Genomic DNA, 18,193 nt, shown 5'->3' with positions numbered 1-18,193 from the left:
CACCAGTGTGTAGGATTTAGTGCCATCTAGTGGTGAGGTGGCATATTGCAACCAACTGAATACCAACTCAGGGGTATTTTCATTCTGAATCCCTGATAAGTGAGTGAAGACACCATGGTGCATTCAAAGTGGAATAAAAACTGGTGGGCAGCGCTTTGTCAGAAACTGACTTCACAGGGATCCACGTACAATCTCAACTAGTTGTCTTTAGATGTGTATTTTTTCATGTCACAATCACACTTTGAACTGGTCACAGTCCCATTACTCACATCCTTTATGTCTGTCAGGTGTGGTGCTGTTTCGTCTGTCCTCCACCCTAGAGGAGTAAATGCAAACACAGCAGTTATCAGGCCTGTCTCACCAAGCTGTTTATCATCATCTGGACTTTCCAATCTAGCTATGAGTTAATTTACATGAAGTGGGGAGTAATCTGGACTTGTGGTGCATTCAAAAGCACAAACATAGCACAGCAATATTAATAATTAGACCCAAAGTTTTTTTTCAAATATATATCACCCAGAAAATTTCCTTGAAGGGGAGATCAAGTCCCTTTTCAGTTAAATTCATGATTAAGAGATGCAAAGTTTGCTGCTCACATTAAGGTGAATTACTTAACTGCATTTCTGCTTTCAATAGACACAGTCTCTTACTTTAAGCCTGAGGGTCCAGCTTTAGCACTGAAGTCTGGTGGATGATGTTTGGACATACAGGTGGATGTTGGAGACTCTGATTTGTCCTCTTCCTCCACACTGCCACTTTGGTTTACAGTCAATTTGACAGGTAAACCTTCAGAATTGCAGAACCTAGACACATATATACACTAATATATTTCAGTCAGAGACACTTAGATCAAAGAAATGACCATTTATAGCAAACAATTATACACTTAGAGTTGAAGGAAAAGGCTCTGCTGTTTGAGGGAGACTCAGCAGGAGAAATTATCCCCTCTTAATAAACATACATGAACATTAATTCTTAGTTAAATCAGCTTTGTGTCAGCCATAAGGAGGAGGTTTGGATGGATGAGAGTAATCAATGAGATTTGTCAGGTTATAATTGTGTTGCTGTGCACCTAAATGAATATGAAAGATGTGACTGGTCAGCTGGTGGTCAAGAAGCTGATGAATGAGCCAATAACAGTTAAGCATGAATGAAGCAGCTTTTGTCAATCAGTCAATGAAAATATGACTTCAATGGTTTGCTTAATTCTCCTCACACACCTTCAACACTAAGATAAGAAAGTATTTACTGTACCTGGAAGTCCAAAACATCACTTCCGAGGCAAATAAAAGGGCTCATCAATGTAGTAACTAACTCCAACTCATTACTCACGTTACAGTCTCCAGTCTACAGTGTGGACTCGCCAGAAAATCACGCAGCAACTTCACTCCTGAATCCTGCAGCTCATTTCCTCTCAGCACCAGCTCTCTCAGATGGGAGGGGTTGGACTTCAGAGCTGAGACCAGAGAAGCACAGCTGATCTCTGACAAATTGCAGCGCCATAATCTGAATAAAGAATAAATTATGTCACTTTAGAAGACAAAATTCCTGCTTGAAATCTTTCAAAGATTTATTATCTGTTCAGAGCTGAAGAGGGTTTAGAATGTAGAAGTTTAGAAAATGGAAACTCCAGACACCTGAACCCAGCAGGATGCAGGTTAAAAACTGTCAAATACAAACAGTGAAAAAGAGCTCTCATTAATATTAATGACAACATGCTGCTACTTCAATAAAGACGTAGTGACTTCAGCTCTTAAACTCTGCACCTCTATCTCTCACTCTATCTATAAAAACTCATGTTGTTCAGCCAAACACAAGTAACTAACACTGAAATTTATTTCAGATTCTACTCAACATCCAAAAGTTTACAAACATACCAAATATGTCAGAATGGATTTTGGGTAAATGGTGAGGAAAGGATGTTCAATATATCTACAATTTTTACATTTAGTGGAATGGCATCACCATAAAAAAATCACAGCATCCTGTATTTGAATATTTCAGTCAGAATAAACACTTCATAAAATGGTATAACAAGAAAAGACTGGATATTATATAAGATAAGAAACGTGGACTTGACTGATCCTCCTGAAGTTCTGTTGCTGCTTGATGACCCCAGTTAAGCGTTTACCCCTACCCCCACTCAAAGAATGACTGCCGATTACAATACAGGATTGTATAACCAAGTCCTATGAGCTCAACTGATCTTCTGGGTAAAACCCGTGACTGTTGTGAAAGTGCAGCTCACAACTAGGGGAAAGACCATGTGACAGCTTGGAAAGACAGTGGATCAACTACCAGCATCTCCTGAGAGAAGGGTCAAGTCAGTCACATGAAACTCAGTGGTAGGACACAACCCACAGTCCGCCGAGCATCAATGTCCCAGTTGTAGAAGAAGAAATTAATTCATCCATGACATTGAGATCTTGGAACCAATCCAGACACAACAATGTGATGGAGAAGAAAATCCAAGGGAAGAGGCCACATGTAAACTGACCAAATTGTGCAGCAAAAAAGATTGGGTAACGGTCAATGCAGAAGCTGGAGAGGAGGAGTGACCTGATTTATGAATATGGGGTAGGAAGGTTTGGGGCAAGAGACCCAAGGAAGAATAAAACAACAACAACCTCACCCAAGTCCAGAAGGCAACAAGAAATCGAGTGCCTAATCGAGGAAAGAAGGGACTTGAGGAGGCAATGGAGGAAAGGTTCACCACAAGAGAGGGAGGCAATCAACCTCCTGAAAACAGACCTGAAAGAATGCCTGGCAAAGCTACGGAGGGCAGAAAACCTCAGAGTTTGACAAAAGAAGAAAGAGAGGGCAAGAGCATTGTTTTACAAGGATCCGTTCAGATTTGTGAAAGGGCTGTTCACAAAGAAAAAGAGCGGAGCACTCCAAGTGTCAAAGAGGGAACTTGAAGATCATTTGAAAACAATATACACAGACATCCAGAGACATGAACAGAAGAACATACCTCCTGACATGCCACCCAGTCCTCAACGAGAACACCAGTGTGACGACAGCCCTCCTACATGGAGCGAAGTCGAGAAAGCTGTGAGGAAGGCAAGGATAGCCCCAGCACCAAGACCAAGTGGAGTTCCCTACTAATTGTATAAGAATGCTCCAGATGTTCTGAGGTTTCTGTGGAGGCTAATGAAGGTGGTGTGGAAGAAGAGATACATCCCAAAAGCATGGCAAATAGCAGAGGGAATATTAATCCCCAAAGAGAAGAATACAAGACAATCACAAAACTGGTCAGAAACTATTTTCAAGATCTGTAGTTTTGCCTCACAACATCAGAATACACCACATCTTGGCAATCTCTGGAAATAAAAATAATGGCAGGATGCACCATCTCAGCACAAGCCTTTAACATGGCCATACAACTGATCGTCAGAGGGCCAAAATGGGTGATAGGAGGAGAATGCCTGCAGTCTGGACAACGACTACCTCTCATCCACACCTATATGGATGACATGACCACTCTGACCACAACCATCGCATGCACAAAGAGACTCCTGGAAAAAACTTAATTCCAATATACCATGGGCATGGATGAAGTTTGAGCCCAGCAAGTCCAGGACCATATCCATTATCAAATGAAAGCTCAAAGACCAGAGATTCCAGATTGATAGAACAACCATACCAATGGTGTCAGAAATGCCAGTCAAGAGCTTAGAGCGGTGGTACAATGCAAGCCCTAAGGACTCAGACCAGAGGAAGCAACTGAAGAAAGAAATCATCAAAGGCATTGCTAACATAGACAAGACTGTACTTCCAGGTAAGTTGAAACTTTGGTGTCAGCAGTTTAGATTGCTCCCCCAGGGTTTCCACCTGTGTATTGCAAGCCTGGTGGCCCTGAATTGATCCCCCACCAGGCATAAGCATCAGGGATTTAAAAAAAATGTATTTTAAGAAGTTTTCTACACTAAAATGTGTTATACAAGTAGCATAGCTCCTTTAAGGAATAGCTCAGTGCGTAGCGACTGTGTGGTTGAGAGAAAGAGCGAGCATGTGTCTGATGGTGAGGCTACAGCTACTGGAGTAACACGCCTACCATCCAAGAGCAGGCTGAGCCAGCAGAGAGCGGGAGAGTTTCTGCCCAAAAAAAGCACATAGACTCACGGAGACATGAGAGCAGCTGCTCACTAACAGCTACATGTGTTTACAGCAGAGAGCCAGCTGGAGGACAGATGTCTCACTACGCTACTCTGTGCTGAGACTCTGCTTTTATTTGATGAACATGGGCGCTGATATGCGAAAATTAACTAAATGGATTTTATTTCTATTTTAAAAAAGCAAAACAATGGTGGGGGTGGTGGGCAAGTAATGTAATCGGTGTATGCTCAAACACTGTGTATCACTGTATCACCCCCCCCCCCCCTTTTCTGGTGGAAAACCCACTCCAACATCTGATGTGGCCCCTGATGACCTATGAGGTTCCCAAAGTTGAGAAGCTGCAGAGAACAGTCAGTATGTACAATCAGAAATGGCTCAGACTCCCACAATACCTCAACAGTATCAGCTTGTATGGGAACAGGCATCTGGAACTATCATTAGCCTTACTGAAGAATACAAATGCTCCAAGGTAAGGCTGGACATGACCCTGACAAAAACTCAGGACGACACAATACAGGCAGCAGCTCCCAGAGTGGCAGCAGGCAGAAAGTGGAACTCATCTGAGGTGGTGCAGCAGGCAAAATCCACTCTTAGGCATTGAGATATTGTGGGCCAAGTGCAGCATGGAAGAGGCAGCTTTGGGCTAGGCACAAGTAAACCCACATGGCACAGGAGAGAGGTCTTGTGGTAAAATAGATACAGCAACAGAAGGAGCAGGAGGAGGCAGAATGATGTGCAAAGGCAGTCTTACAGACAAAACAGGGCCAGCAGACAAGATGGGAAATCCTCGAACACCAGAAGCTTGCCTGGAAGGATCTTTGGGAAATGGAAGGAGGCAGACTTAGCTTCATCATCAGAGCCATCTACGATGTTCTTCCCAGTGCCAAAAAATTGAACTAGTGGCTTGCGGAAGACCCATCATGTCTCCTTTGCTAAACACCAGTAACCATGTGGCACATACTCACCTGTTGCAAGACCAGCCTCACTCAAGAACGCTACACCTGGAGGCACAACCAGGTCCTTTGGTACCTGGCACTAGTACTGGAAGAAAGGAGGACTGACAACAATGCCCTCTCTCCCCTAATCCCCGGCTTTTCAAACAACATGGCCTTTGTACCAGTAGGAAAGGTACCAAAGAGGTCAAAGCAGCAACTGGCTCTGGCTGAAAAGAAAGGACAAGAACTGGGTGGCAAGATGACCATCAGCCAGTAGGAGTGGTAAAAACGGAGGGGGTCACACCGGGGATGCCATGTGTCACTGTTGAGCCCTCTGGAAGTGTCATGGGCATATCAATGAAACACCAAGGAAGAAGGGTGCCTACCTGATGACCCCAGTCAAGCGTTTGTTCCTACCCCCACTCAAGGAATGATTACTGCTTGTTGCTCTAATTCAGAGCTGGTAAGTTGCTTCCCACCCTGTACTCAAGGCTATGAAAATAGTATGATAGCTGGGCACACCCCTGGCACTGCACACAAAAAATAGGGTCCTCTGAGTATGATGATTGTGACTATGTCCCACAGAATCCAAATGTAGTGAGTGTGCAATGAGACAACAACAAAGGAATACAAGTGAATGTTGACACTGTTAAGTTTAGAATTTTTTGTTGGTATTGTTCAGTAAAGTCTTAATGGGAATGAAAATTGCTATCCAGATCAATAACACTATAATCAGTTATGCGATGTGATATGGTGATGTATATATTATAAAGGCAAAGTCACAAATGACTGATTTCCACATATAAATAAATACATTTGAAAGAAGTATGATCTCTTTTTAGAAAAAAATCACACTGTTGACTTTTACCTTGGGGGGTCATTTTTGACCCATATCTATCCAGTTAGATGTGTAAACAATGTTTTTTTTCTCTATATAGCAAGACAGACACAATAATATAATGACTTATAAGAATAAAAAACAAAATAATTAATTGTTTTTTAAAATCCTGAGGGCTGACATAATTTTGCTTCAAAGATATTACAATGAAACATTCAGCTACGTATTAAATAATATTGAAAATTAATGTGGGTCATTTTTGACCTGTGTTGTGCATGAAAGGTTTTGAATATGTTGTGCATCAGAGGGTTAAAATACTCAGTGTGGATCAGCATTATATCAGCTTTATGTCTGCAGTTCAGTGTCACCACAAATTTCACATCATATTAATCTCAGCACAGAAGTAAGTGTCTGACCTCAGAGTCTTCAGTCTACAGTGTGGACTCTCCAGAAAATCACACAGCGGCTTCAGTCTTGAATTCCTCAGCTTGTTTTTACTCAGATCCAGCTCTCTCAGATGGGAGGGGTTGGACTTCAGAGCTGAGGCCAGAGAATCACAGCTGATCTCTGACAAGCTGCAGCAAATCAAACTGAATAGAAGTAAATGATATTAAATGATTTAGATAAAAAATAATATTTAATCCAATCAGATGTGTTTACATTTTAAATTTGCAGTGTGTTATTGTGGATCACATTCAGACATATTCATGTCAACCCTGATTCATCAAAAATACTATATTGATACTTTAAAAACCTGTGTTGATCTCCCTCTGATTGATGTTGAGGGACGCATTCTTTTGTAACATATTATAGTCATATTACTTTTTTCAGTAATGACTAGTGTAAGGGATTACAATTTTCAAAATTCAGTAATTATATTACAGTTACTAATCCCAGTAACGCTATGTTACTTTTACACTTGGGGATCGGCATGCTTGCTGTCTTACAGGATTAATGGAAGGTTGATATCAGCGTAGTCTCTGTGATCAGCTGACAGACACTTCAGAGGAGGAGAAATGTTGTCTTATTCACATGTTGTCTTATTCACAACATGTTTTTTAGCTGGCTTGCTAATGTTAGCCACAGGTTCATTCAGGAGTCACCTGATGCTGGTTTAGTTCAGGTGTGTGAATTGTGTATCTGAGGTCCGGACTTCTGGAGTGCTGTGTGCAGTTACTGAGGTTACGGTAATGCTAGCTGCTGGATGGTCAATACATCCTTCCAAACCATTTCCTGCCTGCATGCTAAACCACAAATATCTAATTTTCTATTTCTACATGTGTTAAATACAAGAGATGCACCATGTGGCTGTAGCGGAATTTGAGTTGTTAAAAGGAAACTTTGACAGAGCTGATGCCTGAGTAATGAAAGTAAAGTAACGAGTAATATAATGCATTACTTTTGCTGCTGAGTAATAAGTTAAGTAATATAATTACTTTTACAACAATTAAATTGTAATCAGTAATTACAATTTTCAATTAACTTGCCCAACACTGGTGTCCTGAAGGATCAATATCAGTAAAACATGATTCATGAAACACATTCAAATTAAATTACAACTAAAAAATATTTCTCCCTCATCAAGTAAATTTTATCAATTTAAAACAGGTATTAGTTGAGAGGATCTTCTGTATACAGATATGACTCTTTACTAAAAATTATAAACATTAATTTACTTTAACAACTAACTTTTCTAGTTTATCAGTCATTTTTATAACAACAGACTAAACTTTGTACAGTAAAAAATTAAGTAAAAAAAGAAAAATTAACTTCATGGATGTATGTTATGTATGTACATAAATTAGGTTCCGTTGTGAAACATTAAGATCAACAATAGCAACAGACAGTCAGTGAACCAACCTCAGAGTCTCCAGTTTACAGTGCGGACACTCCAGAAAATCACACAGCAGCTTCACTTCTGAATCCTTCAGTTTGTTCTGACTCAGCTCCAGCTCTCTCAGATGAGAGGGGTTGGACTTCAGAGCTGAGACCAGAGAAACACAGCTGCTCGCTGACAAACTGCAGTACCACAATCTGAATAAAAAATAAATAATGTAGAAAAAAATCCATTTATAATCCAATCCAATGTGTTAAGGTTTAAATGTGTAGTTCAACATAACTATGTCCTAATCAATCAGTGTGTTGACATTCACTGTAGTAATCTGGTTACTGTAAATCCTTGTGTACATGCAGCAAGTCAGTAATCAGAATTCTCCCCTAAACCCAACCTCATTTTGGAGGCGTGGCTCACTGATTTGAACTGTATTAGTGAGAGAGGACAATGCTTTCTGACTTTTTATTTTGTTTTTGGTGTAGGTGTTTGTATCAGAGCAGACTGTCAGCACAATGAGAGGAAGACAGATTGAGCAGAGCTTTTCCTCGCAACGTCAAAGTGTCCGAATTTAGCAAATATTTAAATGTTTAGTGCTGAAAACCAACTTATTTAGACTTCTACAGGCTACTTTATGTTAGTTCAGTTTTAGTTGGACTTTAGATGGACGTTTTTTAAATACAAGGACACATTGCTCTGTGTAATGATCTCCCAATTCATCCAGCTGCTCTGCTATTACTGTCTGTCTGTGGTCTGACAGTCTTCTGTACATGCTCACATGTAAAAAGCTAATTAGAAACATGGTTACATGTATACATGACAGAAAAATCAGTGTTCACCAGGAGAAATCTACCTGTGGAAAACAGGTTTCTCTAATCCCTGAACTTGATTACAGAAACTAGGTTTCTCTAATCCCCGACCCTGCTTACAGAAACCAGGTTTCTTGTTTAGCCTACATGACATCTAAGAAATCAGCTGACTGGAGAAAGCTAACCAGTAACCTGGTTACTGAAGTGCATGTAAAGTAATTTTGTAATTGTGGATCATCATAATGCCAGCTTTCTACAGACATCACCACAACATTCAGACACATATTCATGTCAACACTAATTCATGAAATGCCGCTGAACTCAGTCAAGTCTGTAAATAGAAAATCAATACAAAATCAGACATGTTGGACTAAAAAGTCTGTCTTCAAACAACAGCCACATGCCATATGAACAAAGAGCTATTGGTGGCAGTAATCAGTCTTCCTGTCCATACTGACTGGGAGGATAACACAGCTACAATGTTAGAAATTACTTAATTTGAAGCCAATCTGAGGCTTAGACAAATTGAGTGGGTGTAACTACCAAAGTTACACACTATTTAGTACAAAATTCACTCTTTGAGTTACAATCCCTCCACACAGCAAGGAAACAATGTGGAAAAACAAAGACACTTAAATGATTTGTGTAACTGAGACTGCTGTAGTATCATAATAATTAAAACTTAAGTAATTTTACACAGAACAAGAGTGTGGTTTTGACTACAGAAAATTAAATTCTACATATTTGTGCTCAGGCAAATCCCAAAAATTTATGAACCAAATATTTGAAACTTCAAAGTTTTGAATTGAATATATACAAAAAAACTACCAAAGCTACAGCCAGTGAACTGACCTCAGAGTCTTCAGTCTACAGTTTGGGCTCCCCAGTCCAGCAGACAGCAGCTTCACTCCTGAATCATTAAGGTTGTTTCCACTGAGTTCCAGTTCTCTCAGATGGGAGGGGTTGGACTTCAGAGCTGAGGCCACAACTTCACAGTGAGTCTCTGAGAGTCCACACTGAGAAAATCTGTCATGACACATATATTACAACATATGTTATCATGAAAAACACACTTTATATTTACTTAATGTTTTTGATGACAGTTTAACATTTCCGGTTGTGATCAACTTTTGCTCTTTTGCATCAGTGGTTCAGCTAATCTTATCTCACTGTTTGACATGAAACAATAATGCTCATCACTCTCTCATACCTGCAGACTTTTAATCTTTGTTTTGTTTTAATCTTGCAGATGAAGGGAGAGAAAATTGAGTTACATTGAGGCTTCCATAATGTGCTCAGTCTGTCTGTGTGATCTGATCCCCTGTCTGTCTCCACAAAGTTAGCAAGAGGCCATCTTGATTAGAAAACCATTTTGCTGTTTACTATTTTTAATTAGACTCCAGGATATTTTTACTGAGTTCAAGCGAACAACAGTAGTTGAGGAAGATAATCTCTCCTTGCTAGCTACCTGCTGCTGCCAGGTTCATATCCATAATTGTGCTGCCCTCTCCTGGCATGCAATGTCTCCACCAACTGGTGGCAGTATTTTTAAGCCCATTGGGAATTTTGTGTTTCACTATTCACCCTTTGAGGTTGCTGTAGCTGGTCAGTGTGAAGTCTTAAAGCAGCAGAATAGCAGATTGAGCTAGCAGTATGAAGTCAGCAGCAATCAGTTCATTACCACAGAGCATAGGAAATATATGCTTGTAAATACAAGCACACATCGTTTCTTAATATTCAGCATGTTAAGTATATGAAAAATGTATTGTTTGTTGGAAGATAGATATCGTGATTGAGATGCTAATTTTCGTTAGTGCATTAATAGTAATTCCAATTAGGTGTTAGCATCAAGCTAACTGACTAAGCACTAGTTATTTGCCAAATGGTTGTAGCAGTTATGCTAGCTATGTCGGGAGTTATTCAGCATTATGTTACACTGTATAGTTGATTGAATATGCTTTGTAACTTGAAATATTTGATTTAATGTGTTTTTCTTTTATTTTTAGTTTTACAGTACCTTTATGTGGGAGGTAACAAATAAACAGCCTGAATCTGGAAGCCTTTGTCTCTTATTTGGAGAACTTTTTACCTATATGCAAAGCCAAACTCCAATGTTCAGGGAGGGCGGAATAGAAATTAAACAAATGACTTGACAAATGGCAAATGGCTTGACAATATTAGTACATAGTACAAAATATTGATGTAATTATTTAGATGTGCATGACAGATGATGGCATGATGTTTAGTTGACAACATTCTTTTCTGAGAATCTATTCTCCAGGGAATCAGGTAGTTAGAGTTGGCTCAAGGTAAAGATGTGTGTCCCAATTAAAGAACAAGGAAACAGACTCTCCCAGTGATGTTGACTTATTTAGGCTGTGGTTGGTAACAATGATACAAACAAAGGAAAGCTATCAATATAACAAAACACAATACAATTAAGCACATACTCATGCAGATAGGGACTGTAATTACTAATCAAAATTTATCAATGACCGATTTACTGCTAGCATACCACCTCCCACAAGGCTTTATTACTGGCAGAGTGTATGTACAGAGTTACCAAATAGTCGTTCTAATATCTGGTTTGAAATTATAAATATCAGCACACTCACCTTTGAACATTTACACACAGCAATAAAAAGGTAGCTCTGGCTAGTTCAGAGTCAGTCTGTAAATAACAGCTCCAGTGAGTTCACTTATGTAAGACGGAATAAATTACTGTCAGAACAAAGCAAACAAAACTTATAATGCAATGGACACGCAATCTTATTACACAACGATGTGGGCTTTCTAACAATCTGAAAAACTGATTTAGCAAACAAACACAATTAACAAACCAATAAGGTTTTAAATTATTTTCAACATGATGTCATCACAAAGATGTTATCAGGGTATCAGCATTAAAAACATAACATTGACCTTTAATGTGTATAAGATCTCTTTAATCAGTCTGAATTCTGCCGTTCTGCTCTTATATATTTATCTGACCTCTGTGCATTTCCTGCTACTACTCTTCTCTACACCAACAAAAGAAAAAACACCTGAGAGTTTCTTTCTGTGAAGAACAGAATATAAGAAAGATTTAAAAGCAAGAATATGTAACACGACTTCTCTCTTTAAAATAGTTCATAAAAGTTGAATTCTTTAGCAATAAAATGCTCCATTGATCACTTAAACTCACTCAGAGGTTTCTTAGCAACAGTGTTTGTCTTGCATGAAAAATAGTTTATGGAGAGTAATGTTGGTTAATGTTAGCAAACTTTAGATATTGTTGTGTAACTGATATTACTGATGACTGATGACTACTCTTTACTTGTGCTACCAAATCATTGCGGCATAGCAACATACTCAATTTAAATAATAATAATAAATAAATAAATAATAATAATAATTATTATCCTTCATCTCCACAGCATATTTCAAAAACAAGTTTACAAAGTGCTGTAAAGGCATGTAAACTGTTTAGAGGGTTCTCACAAAACTGAATAAATTCAGTGCAAATTCAGAAATATATAAGAAAAAGAACTAAAACTAATCAAAAGCCAATTCAAGCGTCATTAATTAAAGGAGGTTTTATTTTTATCCATGTTCTTTAAGAAGGGTGTGTGGCCTCCCCTAACATCTCCCATGCTCACTATGAAATGGCTTAGAAACCATGAAGCAAAAAAGGATGGCAAAGTTGCATGAAAGCAATTCTGTCTGACAAAAATATCTTTTAGAAAATGATTCAGATCTTATTTTAAACTCTAAAAGAAGTGCAAAATCAGGTATTACCTGTATGCCTGATTATATATTATTTGCAGAACCTGCTCATGTAATAACTTTACTGCATTCACTGATAACTGTAAAATACTGATATATGTTGTTATAAAATGCTGCCGTGATAAAACCTCAACTACAACCTCTAAAGTTCTTCATTTGTTTTACCAGGTTTGAATGACGCCTCCATCACCCAAAGGAAGATAAATAGAAGAAAAAACTGTAATCTCCAATAATGACTAGAAATAAATGGAATAACTGTGTTCATTAATTTAATAGCTATAAACACAACCAACTGAAAAACCAACATTATTTGCACTCATAACATTTCAAACAGTTCAAGAACATCTGAGACTAAATACAACTGACATCATTTTTGCAATAAACAAGTAGAGAACTATTTTAACTATAGTAAGAATTTTATATTATTTATATTTGAAGAACTAAACTACTAATCTACACTGATTTATAATACTAATCACATCTGGACTTACTGAGCCTTTCTGCAGTTCCTCACAGCTGGGATCAGTCTCAGTCGTCCCTCAGGTGATGTGTTGTACATTCTCAGGTCCAACTCATCCAGAGCCTCCTCTGACATCTGCAACATGTAGGCCAGAGCTGAGCACTGGAACTCAGAGAGTTTCTTCTCTGATCTGTTCTCTAACTTCAGGAACTCTTGGATCTCCTGATGTACTGAGCGGTCGTTCATCTCCATCAGACAGTGAAAGATGTTGATGCTTCTGTCAGGAGGGATATTGCACATGCTCATATCCTTCAGGTTGTTGATGGCTCTCTGGATGATTTCTGGACTGGTCTCTGTCTGACCCAGCAGGCCTCCTAAGAGACTCTGGTTGGACTCCAGAGAGAGGCCATGAAGGAAGCGAACAAACAGGTCCAGGTGGCCACTTTTACTTTTGAGAGATTTCTCCATGGCTTTCCTTAGGAAGTCATCAAGGGTTGAGTAACTGTAGTTTATATCCAGAAAGTCCTTCAGTACCTCTGTGTTCCTGCTGGTGTAACAGTGGTACATGTAGACTGCAGCCAGAAACTCCCGAATGCTCAGATGAACAAAGCAGTAGACTGTATTCTGGAAGGACGCACTCTCTCTTTTGAAGATCTCTGTACAAACTCCTGATAACACTGAGGCCTCTGTGACATCAAGACAACCACACTGCTTCAGGTCTTCTTGGTAGAACATGATGTTTCCTTTCTCCAGATGTTCAAACGCCAGCCTGCCCAGCTTCAGGAGAACTTCCCTGTCAGCCTCTGTCACCTCCTGTGGGCTCGTCTTATGTCCTTCATCATACTTATGCTTCTTCCTCCTTGTCTGAACCAGCAGGAAGTGTGAGTACTTGTCAGTCAGGGTCTTCAGCAGCTCTCCTCTCTGGTCTGTAGTCAACATGGGCTCGAGAACTGTAGCAGTGATCCAGCAGAAGACTGGGATGTGACACATGCTGTGGAGGTTCCTGGATGTCTTGATGTGTGAGATGATTCTGCCGGACAGCTCTTCATCACTGAATCTCCTCCTGAAGTACTCCTCCTTCTGGGCGTCAGTGAAGCCTCGTACTTCTGTTACCCTGTCAACGCATACAGGAGGGATCTGATTGGCTGCTGCAGGTCGGGAAGTTATCCAGACGAGAGCCGAGGGAAGCAGCTTCCCCTCGATGAGGTTTGTCAAAATTATGTTGACTGATGACTTCTGTGTGACATCAGACACAACCTCACTGTTTGTAAAATCCAGTGAAAGTCTGCTTTCATCCAGGCCGTCAAAAATGAACAAAACTTTAAAGTCAGCGAGCTTCTCTGCTGTGACCTTCTGTAATGTTGGATGGAAATCATGGATCAGCGTGAGGAGACTGTACTGCTCATCTTTGATCAAGTTCAGCTTCCTGAACGAAAGTGGAATCACCAGACTGACATCTTGGTTATCCGAGCCCTCTGCCCAGTCCAGAGTGAATTTCTGCACTGAGAAGGTTTTTCCAATGCCAGCGAAGCCATTCGTCAGGACGACTCTGATGTGTTTCTGTTGGTCAGGTAAGACTTTAAAGATGTCGTGACACTTGATGGGAGTGTCAAGGAGGGTCTCTTCTCTCTGTTCCTCTATGATGTCAAGCTGGGTGTAGATACTGTTGAGGAGGATTTCACTTCCAGCTTCATCAGTTCCTTCAGTCACACATTCACATCTCCTCCTCAGACTGATCTTATGTTCATCTAAAACTTCCTGCAGACCACTATCTGCTGAAAGAGAAGAAGAAAAGGTATAATTAAAAAGAAATATGTCTCACTGTTAATTTTCAGTACGATAGAGGAGGTAGATTCCTGTTCTGTTTTCAGAGATGATGATCTCAGCAGACACATCTTCAGTCTTACTTTGTACAGTGCTGGCCTGACTGTTTGTCTGCAGTCCAGGTCTTGTTCTGGATCTTTTTCCACACTGAGGACAGGAAGAGTCTCCTGATGAAACAGACTGGTCCCAGTATGAGGTGATGCACTGTCTGCAGAACCAGTGTCCACAGCTGGTAGAGACCGGATCCTTCAGGATGTCCTGACACAAAGAACAGCAGGACAGATGCTCCTCCACAGAAACACGCCTCCTCTTCCTCTCTCTGTGGACATGAATTTGATTTGATTTATTCGCACACATAAAACAATACAAATACAGGTTTTTTATAGAGTGAATATGCAGGTGTGCTTTTAATTTTAGTTTTAATAGGTAGTGAGGGCGAGCTGTCTATCAAGTGAGGGTTGGTGTTCCATAGTTGTACACCTCTATATTTAATTGAATACTGCCCCCTATTGGTATGATAGAAAGTGAGATGCAAATGGTTTGATTGTCTTGTTGAGTAATAATGTATTTAGGGATTTTTGAAAAAATATTTTTGGAAACAGTCTTGTAAATTTCTGTCCTGAAATCCCACCTTGTAAATAAAAATATGTTTGTAGGATATTTACATCAAAAATGGTCAATATTTTAATTTTATAAAATAGAGGTGAAAATGGTTCCCTGGACTGTAAATGTGGCTAGTTTAACAAACCTTTTTTGTATTTTATGGAGGTATGTGGGATAAGTACTGGCCCATACAACATTGCAGTAGATAAGATGGATATATTAAGCTGTAGTGTAAAGTTATAAGACACAACTTATTGACAAGTGGACATATTTTCCTATTAATTCCTACAGATTTAATCACTTTTTTACTTACAAAGTAAATTTGTTCTTTCCAACAACATTTTTCATCAATTTTTACCCCCAAAAATCAAGTGGATGATACTCTATCAATTTCTTTGCCCTCAATAAAGAGCTTGGCTTCATCTTTATTATACTTTGTCCTTCCTGGTTTGCCTCATCGATAAGGGTTTTGAGATGTTTGTAGGAAAGAACAAGATTTGTGTCATCTGCAAATAAAATAGGGAATTTATATATACATATATATATATATATATATATATATATATAACAATAGCAAGATCATTGATATAAATAAGACATATATCAATAATAATGGGACAAGAACGAATCCTTGTGGTACTCCAAATGACAATGTGGCTCTCTATCATGAACATAATTTCTTAGCCAGTTGAAGACCTTTCCTTGGAATCCATATTTATACAACTTTAACAGTAATATATCATGATTCACAGGGTTGAAAGCTTTGGAAAGGTTCAGAAAAATTCCTATGGCATACTCATTATTGTCTAATGCAATGGAGATTTTGTCAATAAGTTCCAAAAGCACCATGAATGTAGAGTGATTTTTGCAGAAGCCATATTGATGAGCCATTAAAAGTCAGGAAAAATAAGCAGGAGGCAACTGAGCAAATCAAGATCAGGTCAGTTTACAGTAGAAACAGTCTCTTACTTTGTGTCAGAGGGTCCAGGTTCATTACTGAATTGTGGAGGATCATCATTAGACCGCATACTCTTCATAGACAGACAGCCAGATACTCCGTCCTGCTCTTCTTCCAAATCATTCATCTTCTGGAGTCTGAGAGGTAAACCAGTAACTTACTCTCAACTTAGTGGCTTCTAATTAGTTTACATTACTTTGCAGCAATGTAGAGACTAATGTTTACAGTTTTACTAGAAGTCTGTTAATAAATTACAAACTGTAAAGCAGAGAATGTGCTTTCACTTTAGGTCACTTGGTAAATGCATCGACTACAAGTGTTAATGGTTTGAGAGATAGTGCTTCAAGAATCACTGTTAGTGTTTAAACATTCAGAAAAACTGTAACACTCACTCTGCCTCAGACTTGTTGTTTACCTCCCTCTGCTCTGACGACTTTAAATGAAGTCTGTACAAACTGAATACCTGCGCTGTCTGTGCTCCTTCCTGTTTGCACCTCGAGCCGCCTTCTTTACTAGAAACCACGTGTGTGTGTGTGTGTGTGTGTGTGTGTGTGTGTGTGTGTGAGAAAACACAGTTTTCCACCGCAGTGATTGTGACCACATGATCAGAGTCTGATACACTCGGATCTGTTCAGACCCGAGACCTGTGGCAGTAAAAGAGGACCTGACTTGATTGGACTGAGTACAATTCAGAACCGAGTGGACACGTGAAGACCTCTATACTGCTGCCTGATGATGGGCTGTCAGATTAACTTGTGCATGTGTTGAAAGCAAACAAAACAATCTGTCCTCTGCTGCTGAAGTTATATTAAATATTGGTTGAAGCAACTAATAAACATTTCAGAACAGTAATCAAGCACTCTTTGCACCAAATCTAAGTTATAAACGAAGGAATAATGTAGTCAATGCTCAAACAACAAAAAGTTCACTGACTGAATTTTTAAAAACAATAGAAACAGTCCCTTACTTTGTGTCCGAGGGTCCAGGTTCACTACTGAAGTGTGGAGGATCATCATTAGACCGCTTACTCTTCATGGACAGACAGCTGGATACTCCGTCCCCCTCTTCCTCCAAATCACTCATCTTCTGGAGTTTGAGAGGTAAACCAGTAACAGACACACACATACACAGTATAATAAACCCAGTCCTTCCTCTCAACTTAGTAGCTTCTGATTAGTTTACATTACTTTAACTACAACCATGTGTGTTTTCTAGCCATCGCAAAGATAAACTGTGACTCTGGTTTAAATCCAACAAACTGACTTCAGATAAACATCTGTGTCGTTCTGAACTGTGACTTCTCTCTATTTTGACTGCACCAGTGTGCAGTGTTATATATCTGTGAAGACACAGAAACCAGGAAACGAAACCAGGAAACGAAACCAGGAAACAACGTTTGAAGACGTCAACACTGTGATTTCATATTTTTCTGACACAGTTTAATCAACTAAACAATTAATCCGAAAACATTGATAAATAATGACAGTAATCATTATTTGCAGCCCTAATATTACAGTTTTTTTGATTGCCTAGGCACCGTCTTTGAAACTAAAGGCTATTTTTTTCAAAACTCTACACACTAACCACAAAATCTTACACCAAACCAGCAAAACATTGTACATCTCTTGCAAAAACAAACAGTTCCTGCAAAACTCCTCAAACTCTTTTTAAAAATTGTGTTTTGAAAAACACAAATGAAACACACACAAAAAAGAAACATGAATGAAAAACATTTGTGGCTTTTGCCTTTTCTGTGTGCAGGGCATAGCAATTTGAAATTAAGTTTTGTCACACATGTAGTAAACACACATACACACAGGTATCCAAATGTGTAAAGTATGGATGTGTATTCCCAACATAACACACTATCAATAAAAATAAGGGGAAAAAGTTATTTTTTTCTCAAAATGTTCTAACACTCCTCAAACATCAAAAGCACAGTAGAAGAAAACAAGAACATTTGTGTTACAGTAGAACAAAAAGAGCAGAAAAAACATGAGGCTAAATCTCTCCTTCTTTGTGGGTCTGGCCAAAACACTTCTTCCACATCA

At 39.1% G+C, this 18,193-nt stretch overlaps 1 protein-coding gene across 3 annotated transcripts in view; it reads right to left on the bottom strand.

The window, feature by feature from the left end:
• LOC137185214 (NACHT, LRR and PYD domains-containing protein 3-like) overlaps positions 1-17,992 on the bottom strand; it is a 32,356-nt gene extending 14,364 nt beyond the window's left edge. The window contains exons 1-10 of one of the 3 annotated variants that reach the window (XM_067593555.1): positions 17,110-17,992; positions 16,154-16,279; positions 14,665-14,900; positions 12,789-14,529; positions 9,385-9,558; positions 7,753-7,926; positions 6,309-6,482; positions 1,333-1,506; positions 651-803; positions 270-316 (exon numbers count right to left, since the gene is read on the bottom strand). In XM_067593555.1, the coding sequence (XP_067449656.1) occupies positions 270-316; positions 651-803; positions 1,333-1,506; positions 6,309-6,482; positions 7,753-7,926; positions 9,385-9,558; positions 12,789-14,529; positions 14,665-14,900; positions 16,154-16,279; positions 17,110-17,267 (3,157 nt within the window). In that variant the 5' untranslated portion in view covers positions 17,268-17,992. Of the gene's footprint in view, positions 1-269; positions 317-650; positions 804-1,332; positions 1,507-6,308; positions 6,483-7,752; positions 7,927-9,384; positions 9,559-12,788; positions 14,533-14,664; positions 14,901-16,153; positions 16,280-17,109 lie in introns of all 3 variants that reach the window. The other 2 variants (XM_067593554.1, XM_067593556.1) reach the window with 2 other exon arrangements.
• Between the last annotated feature and the right edge of the window lie 201 nt (positions 17,993-18,193).

This window comes from Thunnus thynnus, chromosome 6 (assembly GCF_963924715.1).
Source record: "Thunnus thynnus chromosome 6, fThuThy2.1, whole genome shotgun sequence".
NCBI classification, from domain to species: Eukaryota; Metazoa; Chordata; class Actinopteri; order Scombriformes; family Scombridae; genus Thunnus; species Thunnus thynnus.
Note: the sequence above shows the minus strand (reverse complement) of the source record. Positions and strands in the feature narration are given on the sequence as shown.